This window comes from Bubalus kerabau, chromosome X, assembly GCF_029407905.1.
Source record: "Bubalus kerabau isolate K-KA32 ecotype Philippines breed swamp buffalo chromosome X, PCC_UOA_SB_1v2, whole genome shotgun sequence".
Classification (NCBI taxonomy): Eukaryota; Metazoa; Chordata; class Mammalia; order Artiodactyla; family Bovidae; genus Bubalus; species Bubalus kerabau.
This window is the reverse complement of record NC_073647.1, coordinates 65,320,033-65,332,888: the sequence shown is the minus strand read 5'-3', so window position 1 is coordinate 65,332,888 and position 12,856 is coordinate 65,320,033. Positions and strand designations below refer to the sequence as shown.

Sequence of the window (12,856 nt, the reverse complement as noted above, 5' to 3'; positions counted from 1 at the left end):
ATATAAAGTACCAACTTAAAATATATTTCATTTATGTTGCTGAAATAACATGAATGCCAATTAAATCTCCTAATATATTTATAAAGATAAAAAAATATCAACAAAAATATCAGTCAAGCAACAATCTCTTTGTTACTCTTCTTGAAGGAAGTGTAGCTCCTGTTTCTGCCCAATTGCAATTTCTGAAATTTGTATCAACTTGATTATAGAAGCCTGCCATCCTAAGGCATCAAGGTTAAAATAGTATTTATTCAACTCCAAGCTCCATCTTCTCAAAGCCGGAAATATCTGCTCCTGCTTATTCTGAATTCACTCCAAAAGGAGAAAGTCACACCCAAAAAGAATTTTTCAACTTTGGTACATTTGGTTGTATCAAGACCTTTGTGGTGACGGGATGCTCATGTAAATATCAAATTAGAGACTCTCCTTAATGCCTCTTGTCAATTATTCCCCTCAATAAATTTAATGAACACAATTTTTGTGGCCCTGTACTGTGCATACTAGATTTTGAGGGAATTATAAAAATTGTGTCTTAATAATCTTAATTATCAAATAGCACTTATCAAATATGTACACATCTGTGAGTTCCTTACAGCATTTAAAAGCAAATCTAAAGTCTATGGAATTCCTTTAAGGAGCTCCCTAAACAGGCTGCATCTCTTCCTTTGGCAATTTTTAGAATAAATAAATCTTCCTGATGGATAACTGGTGGGGTGTAGAGTGATTGACACGTTTCCTTATATGTTCCCCAACTCGACCCATTCATCATCTGTGCTAGATCCTCTCCAGTATTGGCCACACCTCTAAACTCTGACAGCTCCAAATTCATCTGTCCCTTTGGGGTTCTTGAGCTTGTTGGTAGTGATGAAGACTAAATGGGGAAGCAAAGGAAAAGACTTTCAAATAACCAAACCACCATTACTTCCCATCTCAAACACTGGTTAAGGAAAGTCCCTGCTTGGAGGCAGGATTATGGGCATGCTAACCTTTGAAAGTTCTCTTGAACCCCGTGTCCTTATTTTTCTGCATAGACACAATGATGATGAAAATTATCCTGTTAGCCACGTTATCCACAGCACAGCATGAAGTATGTGGTCGATGCCATTTAGGGCTGTACTCTTGGTGACCTTGAAGCATCACTTGGTTTGTTTGCTAGGAGAAAACTGGAATACAAACAAATGACTAGAAGGACAAAACTGTGTGAATGAAAAGCAAGGTTACCAAATAGGTATGAGTGCAGTGAGTACCTTGTGGCCTTCTGCCACCACAAAACCAAAGGAAAAGAAAGAAAGAATGCCCTGGGGATTATGTGGTTTAGATTTGCCAACAGAAGGCAAAGCAAATAACTAGAAGGACTATGTAGGAGTTGCTGAATAGTTGGCAGTCTTTCCACAGCAGTTTGCTATAACTGCATTATTAAAAATAAAGTTTTTAGCCTAATCAAAATTACAAGGCCATCAAGGACTGTCTTGTGTTCTTTCTGGGGAAAAAAACATGGTAATTAACTGCTGCAGGATGATGGATTTTTCCAACACAGCTGTCACAACTGCTATTTTAAATCATTTGTTATGGTTTAAAACGTGTAATCCCCAAGAAATTGATCATTACTGCGATTCAATGCTGGTGTTTCAGTGCCTTAACCAACCTGAGCTTTACATGAGACCATTAACTAACAAAAGCCAGTCATGAAGTGCTAACTACTGATTTCTCAATGATCACTTCTGTCTTCTTTTAAACAAGATTTTATTTTTTTAAAAAATTTTACACTGAAATTTCTGGCAAGACAAAAACAGGTGCAGTCTCATATTCTTTTTTCTTTCTTCTCTGTATGGCCACTGCCACTTTTTTCTTTTCTTGTTCGCTGGCTGTGCCTTCCTAATCAGCATTACTTCATAGCCTTTGTTCATGGTGTGTCACTCACTGGGTCCACCCTGCCCTTCAGAATCTGTTCAAATGCTGTGACATCTTCATGGTGCAGTTGATATTGTACCTCTTCCAGGAAGCCTTCCCAGTTACTGTATTCATCATTCCCTCAATTAGTATTCATTAAAAGGGTACCAGCCATTCTGCTAGGCACTAGAGATACCAAAATGAAAGACATATATTCCCAAATTTCAAGAACTTTTTATTTTTTCATCCAAGTTTATTGTTGGAGTGACTGAATCCTTGATATGATTATATGTGTGAGACCTAGACTTTATTGACTTTATTTTTCCATTGTAATTGTCTGCATGTAAATTAATTTACCCATATATCTTGCTTATCATCATCAAGACTCTTTGTGACACCATGGACGGTAGCCCACCAGGCTCCTCTGTCCATGGAATTTTCCAGGTAAGAATACTGGAGTGGATTGCCATTCCCTTCTCCATGGGATCTTCCCAACCCAGGGATTGAATCTGGGTTTCCTGCATTGCAGGCAGATTCTTTACTGTCTCTGCTACCAGGGAAGCCCCAATGTGCTTCTATATACTTATAAAGGATTTAAGAATATTGGGCCCTGCCTGGGGATATCACCTGTTCCCTGTTCTACTACTATCCTTCTCCATACCCTTCCTTCCACTTCTATATTAATATACTAGATTTCCTAACAGAAATCACAACGAGTAACTGGAATAGCTATTTATCTCCATTTGAATAGGTCCAGAGGCAGAGGACAGTCTATCAAACAAAAATGGAAATCTTGAGATGCTGTGACCAAGAGGAAATATGATGGACTGGCTGAAAATAAAAGCCTAATGGACTGGCTAGTCCACTACAAATAAGAAAGGCTAAGTTTCAAGTGACTAGGATACTGACAATTTGTAATTTGTTGTTGTTTGGTGGCTCAGTCATGTCCAACTCTTTGCGACCCCATGGACTGTAGCCCACCAGACTCCTCTGTCCACGGGATTTCCCAGGCAAGAATACTGGAGTGGGTTGCCATTCCCTTCTCCAGGGATCTTCCCAACCCAGGGTTCAAACCCAGGTCTCTTGCATTGCAGATGGATTCTTAACCATCTGAGTCACAAGTGAAGCCACCAATTTTCTTCTGTAATCATTGGCTAAGCTATAGTTTGATTCTGGATTACCAATCTGCAAGTTGACCTTGCTTTATTACTTCTGATATATTTCCTCAAATTGGAAGTAATCTGAAATGTGGTAATTCCACTTTCAGAAAATAAATCTGAAGAGTTTGGTGTTTAATGAAAGCTAGTGTAAGTCCATTTGTAAACCAGAATTCTTTTATGGTCATCCCTTCATTTATTTTGTTATGTATTGAAAGATTGTCCTGCAATTTTTTTTTTGTTTGAAGCAGACACATATACCTTTTAACAATGGTTTATATGTGACTAGTGTCCTAAATTCATAGACATATCACATTTTCTGTTCAAAGGACAGATTCACAATGTTTAAATTGAGCTTGGAGCCATTGACAAGCAATAGCACAGTAGTAAATTTTGTTTTTCCTATGAAGAAGACTAACACTGCTTATTTGATTATCTACATTAATTAATAAGAACATGAATCATTGCCAAATTGAAATCAACACATTGAGGAATTTATGTTCTTTCCTGGATAATTTCAAATGGTCCTTGAAAAAGAATACATTTGTCCTAATTACTATATTTTAGGGTATAATCCTAGAAAATAGTTGTGAGATCATAAATTAGAGAAATTTTTTAGGACTTCAAGACCTTCATGTGGTATCATATGTTTATTCTCTCAAACCCTTTAAACTGTATTTAGACTGTATTTGGGACCCAAGAATTCATGTTATTAAGTAGTCTTTGTATTTGGTTTCATTCTGTAATTGTTTCAGATATATACATCTTCAGTTCAGTTCAATTCAGATCAGTCGCTCAGTCGTGTCCGACTCTTTGCAACCCCATGAATCGCAGACGCCAGGCCTCCCTGTCCATCACCAACTCCCAGAGTTCACTCAGACTCACGTCCATCGAGTCAGTGATGCCATCCAGCCATCTCGTCCTCTGTCGTCCCCTTCTCCTCCTGCCCCCAATCCCTCCCAGCATCAGAGTCTTTTCCAATGAGTCAACTCTTCGCATGAGGTGGCCAAGGAGCTTCAGCTTCAGCATCATTCCCTCCAAAGAAATCCCAGGGCTGATCTCCTTCAGAATGGACTGGTTGGATCTCCTTGCAGTCCAAGGGACTCTCAAGAGTCTTCTCCAACACCACAGCTCAAAAGCATCGATTCTTCGGTGCTCAGCTTTCTTCACAGTCCAACTCTCATATCCATACATGACCATTGGAAAAACCATAGCCTTGACTAAATGGACCTTTGTTGGCAAAGTAATGTCTCTGCTTTTGAATATGCTATCTAGGTTGGTCATAACTTTTCTTCCAAGGAGTAAGCGTCTTTTAATTTCATGGCTGTGGTCACCATCTTCAGTGATTTTGGAGCCAAAAAAAATAAAGTCTGACACTGTTTCCACATCTATTTCCCATGAAGTGATGGGACCAGATGCCATGATCTTCGTTTTCTGAATGTTGAGCTTTAAGCCAACTTTTTCACTCTTCACTTTCACTTTCATCAACAGGCTTTTTAGTTCCTCTTCACTTTCTGCCATAAGGGTGGTGTCATCTGCATATCTGAGGTTATTGATATTTCTTCCAGCAATCTTGATTTCAGCCTGTGATTCTTCCAGCCCAGCATTTCTCATGATGTACTCTGCATATAAGTTAAATAAGCAGGGTGATAATATACAGCCTTGACGTACTCCTTTTTCTATTTGGAACCAGTCTGTTGTTCCATGTCCAGTTCTAATTGTTGCTTCATGACCTGCACACAGGTTTCTCAAGAGGCAGGTCAGGTGGTCTGGTATTCCCATCTCTTTCAGAATTTTCCACAGTTTATTGTCATCCACATAGTCAAAGGCTTTGGCATAGTCAATAAAGCAGAAAGAGATGTTTTTCTGGAACTCTCTTGCTTTTTCCAAGATCCAGCAGATGTTGGCAATTTGATCTCTGGTTCCTCTACCTTTTCTAAAACCAGCTTGAACATCTGGAAGTTTGGAGAATTTTGAGCATTACTTTACTAGCATGTGCAATTGTGCGGTAGTTTGAGCATTCTTTGGCATTGCCTTTCTTTGGGATTGGAATGAAAACTGACCTTTTCCAGTCCTGTGGCCACTGCTGAATTTTCCAAATTTTCTGGCATATTGAGTGCAGCACTTTCACAGCATCATCTTTCAGGATTTGAAATAGCTCAACTGGAATTCCATCACCTCCACTAGCTTTGTTCGTAGTGATGCTTTCTAAGGCCCACTTGACTTCACATTCCAGGATGTCTGGCTCTAGGTGAGTGATCACACCATCGTGATCATCTGGGTCATGAAGATCTTTTTTGTACACTTCTTCTGTGTATTCTTGCCACCTCTTCTTAATATCTTCTGCTTCGGTTGGGTCCATACCATTTCTGTCCTTTATTGAGCCCATCTTTGCATGAAATGTTCCCTTGGTATCTCTAATTTTCTTGAAGACATCTCTAGTCTTTCCCATTCTGTTGTTTTCCTCTATTTCTTTGCATTGATCACTGAGGAAGGCTTTTTATCTCTTCTTGTTATTCTTTGGAACTCTGCATTCAGATGCTATATCTTTCCTTTTCTCCTTTGCTTTTCACTTCTCTTCTTTTCACAGCTATTTGTAAGGCCTCCCCAGACAGCCATTTTGCTTTTTTGCTTTTCTTTTCCATGGGGATGGTCTTGTCCCTGTCTCCTGTACAATGTCACAGACCTCGTCCATAGTTTATCAGGCACTCTTATCGATCAGATCTAATCCCTTAAATCTATTTCTCACTTCCACTGTATAATCATAAGGGATTTGATTTAGGTCATACCTGAATGATCTAGTGGTTTTCCCTACTTTCTTCAGTTTCAGTCTGAATTTGGCAATAAGGAGTTCATGATCTGAGCCACAGTCAGCTTCTGGTCTTGTTTTTGTTGAGTGTATAGAACTTCTCCATCTTTGGCTGCAAAGAATATGATTAATCTGATTCCGGTGTTGACCATCTGGTGATGTCCACGTGTAGAGTCTTCTCTTGTGTTGTTGGAAGAGGGTGTTTGCTATGACCAGTGCATTTTCTTGGCAAAACTCTATTAGTCTTTGCCCTGCTTCATTCTGTACTCCAAGGCCAAATTTGGCTGTTACTCCAGGTGTTTCTTGACTTCCTTCTTTTGCATTCCAGTCCCCTATAATGAAAAGGACATCTTTTTTGGGTGTTAGTTCTAAAAGGTCTTGTAGGTCTTTATAGAACCGTTCAACTTCAGCTTCTTCAGCATTACTGGTTGGGGCATAGACCTGAATTACTGTGATATTGATTGGTTTGCCTTATAAACGAACAGAGATCATTCCGTCGTTTTGGAGATTGCATCCAAGTACTGCATTTCGGACTGTTTTGTTGACCATGATGGCTACTCCATTTCTTCTAAGGGATTCCTGCCCACAGGAGTAGATATAATGGTCATCTGAGTTAAACTCACCCATTCCTGTCCATTTTAGGTCACTGATTCCTAGAATGTCGATGTTCACTCTTGCCATCTCCTGTTTGACCACTTCCAATTTGCCTTGATTCATGGACCTGACATTCCAGGTTTCTATGCAATATTGCTCTTTACAGCATCTGACCTTGCGTCTATCACCAGTCACATCCACAGCTGGGTATTGTTTTTGCTTTGGCTCCATCCCTTCATTCTTTCTGGAGTTATTTCTCCACTGATCTCCAGTAGCATATTGGGCACCTACTGACCTGGGGAGTTCCTCTTTCAGTATCCTATCATTTTGCCTTTTCATACTGCTCATGGGGTTCTCAAGGCAAGAATACTGAAATGGTTTGCCATTCCCTTCTCCAGCGGACCACATTCTGTCAGACCTCTCCACCATGACCCGCCCGTCTTGGGTTGCCACACGGGCATGGCTTAGTTTCATTGAGTTAGACAAGGCTGTGGTCCTAGTGTGATTAGATTGACTAGTTTTCTGTGATTATGGTTTAAATGTGTCTGACCTCTGATTCCCTCTTGCAACACCTCCATCTTACTTGAGTTTCTCTTACCTTGGACGTGGGGTATCTCTTCACGGCTGCTCCAGCAAAGCGCAGCTGCTGCTCCTTACCTTAGACGAGGGGTATCTCCTCACCGCTGCCTCTTCCAACTTTGAATGTGGAATAGCTCCTCTACGCCCTCCTAGATGTTTAATATACATCTTAAACACTGTAAATTCCTCCAGTAAAATTGTGACTTGGCACATTTTGTCTCTTTACCTCTCCTCTCCACCCCCTCTTTTTTTTTTTCTCCCTCCACACTTTTAGAGTCTCTTCTCAGACACCTTTACCTTGCTCCACATTCTAGACCCTTGCTACTTTCATTATGGTTGAGGAGCAATCTCTCCTGGAACTCCTCAGACTCTAGCACTTTCCTTCCTCCATCAACACTTAACTGTTTATTACCATTCCTGCAGTTATCTAATCTGATCCTCTAACTCATGCTAAAGTGTTAATGACAAATGAAGAATGATAAATCAGTTTTTTCAGCTAACATTTGAATAATAAGAGAGTTTCATTTCTTTAATAAAATTGAGGCCATAATACTGATTTTTATACTTTGAAGTGAATTGTAAGGTGGAGTGGAAGGGGGATTTTTTGAGTAGTTGACCTTCTTTTGCCCCTAAAATTCGTATCATATGAGCTGCATCTATAAATAATGAAATTTAAGTTAAATGAGCTTGGTGACAAGACAGACAGTTGCCTAAGGTGAAAATGTAGGTGATTTGACTCCAGATGTTAATAGGCTTGAGCTTAGAGTCGGGAAATTGCTACAAAACATTGTTACTACATATCTTCTATTACTCAAATATGAGAGGACCTGTGAACATATTCAAAAGATTTAAGCAGAAATTTCTTTTCTTATGGTAGGAATGAAAGCTAGGGGAATTTTCTTCTTCTTGCACTGTGATGCTTGAGAATTAAAAATTCTTAGTTTGCAAACCCTATTTAAGGGAGCATTGTACTATAATGCAGTTGTAGCTCCTATATGATAGTATTGAAATTACTGATGGCAGGAAACTCAGACCAAAAAACCCCACATTTATAATTTAAGGTTTTCTTTGTGATTTTCCTTTATAATATTCACTAAGACCAGTGAGAAATGTGAGATTATTTAACGTTCAATCTAGGATTAAAAACCAAACTCCTTTCTTAGCATTCTCTATGTGTGTTTTCAACAAATGATGTTTTAAATTAATTTTTCATAAAGCATATATTGTAACTGAAAAAAGGCACATCCTAGAAATAGAATTTGCTGGTCCTGGTTCAACATCTTATTTGATAGGCAATCTGCTTATGACAACATGACCTTCAGCTAAAATCAAGATCTTATAACAACTTCTATGTAGTCAATGAACCACAAGATGGCACCACTAAACAATTAGTTTATCTCAAGATGATGTCTAGGTTCTCTAGATAAATGCTCAAGAATAGTGTTATTCCTCTTTAAAACCAACATCAATCACTTCTGATTGATAGAATGAATAGAATATGAGAGGGGGGAAATAGGGAAAAAAAGAAACCTAGCAGACATCACTTAAACCAAGTGATCTAGGTTAATATCACCAATGATCAGTTGTGGTCATACCATGTACTTGTGACATGATGTCATGAGAAGGGCACTTCACTCCCATGGTGTTCTTTCCTCAAACCCGTGACCTCAGTCTAGTCATGAGAAAACATCAGACAAACCCAAAGTTAGGGACGTTCTACAGAATACTTGACTGTACTTCTGAAAAGTGTCAAGTTCATGAAAAACAGAAAAGACTGAGGACTATCACAGATTACAAGAGCCTAAGGAGACATAACAACTAAATAGAAGGCAGGATCCCAATTTGGGTCTGACAAAAAGGACATTAGTGGGGAGACTGAGGAAATCCTAATAAAGATAATGTCGTTAAGAGTATTAGACCAATATTAATTTCTTAGTTTTGACAGTTGTGCCATGGTCATTAAGATGTTAACATTTAAAAGAAACAGTGTAAAGGATATAGAGAAACACTGTACTATCTTTAGAACTTTTCTCTGAATCTGAAATTACTATTTAAAATAAAAAATATTTTAAAAGTCAAGATACAGAAAGTAGTCTCTGATATACTAGTCAACAGGCAGCAAATTTCCATTTATTGCCTGGATATTTTAGACATCTATGAAAACTTGCATAATGGTTAGGCATGTTAACCCTGTGCTTGGTTCCACAATCTGGGGTTTAATTCCTCTATAGACATAGTGAGCATGTTTTTTAAGACTCCACATTAGAATACCTTGTCTCACCAGAAAAAAAATTGTACTTTTCAGTTGAGAGAATAAAACACAGATAATAAAGATGGAGCCAAGTTGATTTTCTCTGTTCTATGGCAATTGGTGGCACCTTTTTAAAGACGTTATCTCACTAATATATGTCATGAATGTGATGGCTGTGTATTCCATATGTTTAAAAATTTTGTGGTTTACTCACTGTAGATCTTGCCACATGCCAGGATTCCCTATCCTTCACTTTGCTAACATGCCAAGTATTTGTGTTGCACAGGATAGTAGTTTGGCTCACAAAACCTCTTAGAATCAAGGGGTAAACATTTCAACTCCTCTAAAGGCTGTGTGAGAACCAGTTTCCAGCATGTTATATTTGTGCATACAGATGTGAGTAAACTTTGACTAGAAAGTGTTTATGTGAATAATTAGAAAAACAGTACTTTCTGTGTCCTGATAAGGGCTACATAGATAAAAGTTTTAATATATACTTTTTCCCAGATCTATAAATTAATGTGGGAGTTTCCAACATATTTAAATTTCCACATGCAAGAGATTAAAATTGAACCTTATCTTATCCCACTTCGAAAGTTAACACAAAATGGGTTAAAGACTTAACCTGAAGTTGTAAAGTTCCTGAGAAGAGAACATAGTGGGAAAAACTTCTTGACATTGGTCTTCAAAAGGATTTTTTGGATATGACACCAAAGCACAAGCAACAAAAGCAAAAATAATTAAGTGGGACTACATTAAGCAAAAAACTTTCTGCATAGCAGAAGAAACCATCAGCACAATGAAAAGGCAACCTACAGAATGGGAGAAAATATTTGCAAATCATCTATCTGATAAGGCATTAATATCTAAAATATTAATTACTTTTCTCTGATCAATCAATAACCTACAATATTTTTGTTTCCTTTAAAAATTCTAGTCTTTGGTAGCTGTCATGCTCCACCCAAAACTGCTTACCTGATCTTAGATATTTCCTTATACTTTGATCATTAATTTCTGAACACTATTCCAAGTCCAGCCCCATTCCCGTGCTTAGTTTCCATCAGGCTAGCCTTGTGTACTAGTTTTCGAGGTCTACTATAACAAATTAACCACAAACTTGATGGCTTAAAAGAAAGGGAATTTATTCCTTTGCAATTCTAGAGGCTAGAATTACAAAATCAAAGTGTCTATAGGGCTATTCTCCCTCTGGAGGGACTAGGAAGGAAGATTCCTTGCCTCATCTAGCTTTGGGTGATTGACAACAATCCTTGTAGACACACCAGTCAAATCTCTGCCACTGTCATCATACGGCATTCTCCCTGGATATCTGTGTCCAAAATTTCCCCTTGTTACTAGTTACTGGTTATAGGGCCATCCCTAATTCAGTATGACGTTATCTTAAGTTGCTTATATCTGCAAAGGCCCTGTTTCAAAAAAAAAAAAAGTTCACATTCAGAGATACCAATAGTTAGAACTTCAGCATTTTTTTTTTTTTTTGAGAACACAGTTGAACAAAAACCACCTTGACCCAACTCACAGGCCTGACTCCACAAACTGAAACCAACAATCCATGCCACTTCTCATCAGTGCTTCAACCATTTAACCAGTATAGCTTCTTAATGCCTAGTTCAATTCAAAATGCTGGTGTTTCTAGAGTTACTTTATTTCTTTGAAAGCCTACTGATCTATTTGTGACACATGGCTTCATTTACAAACTTTCATTTACAAACAGTGGCTTGTTCAGTAGGACTGAAGTAACCTTGAATGTACAGGATTAAATCCCATCGATCATATCATGGAAAAAACAGTTTTGACACTCATGTAACATTGATGGTAATGGTAGAGTGGGCTTCTTTTCTTTCAAGCTTCTTTGATCAGTTGGCTTTATTTTGATGAGAAAACTTGTAGGAGTCATCTAAAGTATATTAAAACTTCTACTTTGTTTTCATATACTTCAAAGCACATATTTTTATGAGAGGTGTGACAACAGACAAGCAATATATTTAAGGATCACTGTCCTGAATTCAAGGAATCTTGATCTCTTGCGTAGCTACTCACTTGGCACGTTACCCAAGATATTAAAAATACTGTCCAGAAACACCACCGCCCCCTCATCTGATCATTTTGTACGTATTCATTTTGATATTTGGCAAAACTAATACAATTATGTAAAGTTTAAAAATAAAATAAAATTTAAAAAAAATAAATAAAAAAAAAAAGAAAATGGGCAGCAGGCAGAGGTGCCCAGAAGCTAAACTCAAAAAAAAAAAAAAAAAAAAGTGACTGTATTTCACCTGAGATTTGTGACTACTGACAGTTCTTTGTTTTGCCCCCGTATTATTTTACTACATTTGCAGTAACAAATCCACAAATTAGGTGGCTTTAAACAGCAGAAATTTATTCTCTCATAGTTCTCAAGGCTGTAAGTCTACAGAGCCATTCTCCCTCTAAAGGCTCTAGGGAAAAATACTTCCTTCCCTCTTCCTAGCTTCTAGTGGTTGCCAGCAATCCTTGGCATCCTTTGGCTTATAGCTGTATCACTCCACTTTCTTCCTGTCTTCATATGGCCATCTTCTGTTTCTGTGTGTGTCCAAATATCCCTCACCTTTCTCTGATAAACGTACCAGTCATTGACCATGGTAATCTAATACAACCTCATTTAACTTGATTACATCTGCAAAGACCCTGTTTTTGAGAAAAGTCACAATCTGAAGTTATGGGTGAACCTCAATTCTGGGGAAATATGTCTAACCCAGTCCAGCCAAAGAATGCAGTCTCCTAGGGAAAAAAAATCTGTTTCAAGTTCAAGCCTTACTCGTATCAGTATCAGACAGATTTTTTTCTGTGACTTCAGCTTGAAATAGTTTAAAAGGCATTAGTTACAAAGTAAGAAGTCTTATTCCCAACCTCTGTGCTCATTTTTGAAAATTATAAATCTGTAGCTTGTACTTGCATTTTGTATAAATACAAGTTCTTAGAACTCAGAGGGTTTTCAATATGAAAGAATCTTTCAGAACTTCTGTTCATAAATATCTATGGTTCATGTGATTGAGACACACTGAATGGTTTACAGGCCATTGAATGAATTATGTGTCACTCTTATCTGTGATAATTATGGAAAAAACTTTTTTTAGTATATGAAGAGGAGTTCAATAGAAATATCTGTCTGCATAGTACCACATAATCAGGTGGAAAATGTTCAATAAAACATTTCCTTTTTCCCTATCTCCAGTTTGAAATTTTTACTTTTCATTGGGATGCTTTGGTTTATATAATACATTATAGTTCATCTCTCTATAATACTTTCTATCTTAGACTACAGTGTTTAACCTTATTTAATTTTAATATTTTTTTACTTTGCTTCTTGATTGCTGGATTATATAGCCAGCATTCAATGTTTATTATTATCTTATGTTTCAGGGACTCCATGAAAAGACTGGTGCATTTACAGCTGTGAAAGTGATGAATGCTCGTAAGGTAATATTACATCCTGTCTGTATTCTGTTGCTTAGTGGATTGTGGTCTCGGGATAAACAGCTCAGAAAATATTGTATTTGTTTTTTGCATCATTGTTAT

General features: G+C 37.7%; 1 protein-coding gene across 4 annotated transcripts in view; it reads left to right on the top strand.

Moving 5' to 3' along the window:
• The window catches only part of NRK (Nik related kinase), a 128,506-nt gene that overhangs the window by 47,608 nt on the left and 68,042 nt on the right, over positions 1-12,856 (top strand). For all 4 annotated transcript variants that reach the window (XM_055562909.1, XM_055562908.1, XM_055562912.1 and 1 more), the window contains one exon: positions 12,701-12,757. In XM_055562909.1, the coding sequence (XP_055418884.1) occupies positions 12,743-12,757 (15 nt within the window). In that variant the 5' untranslated portion in view covers positions 12,701-12,742. The remainder of the gene's footprint in view (positions 1-12,700; positions 12,758-12,856) is intronic.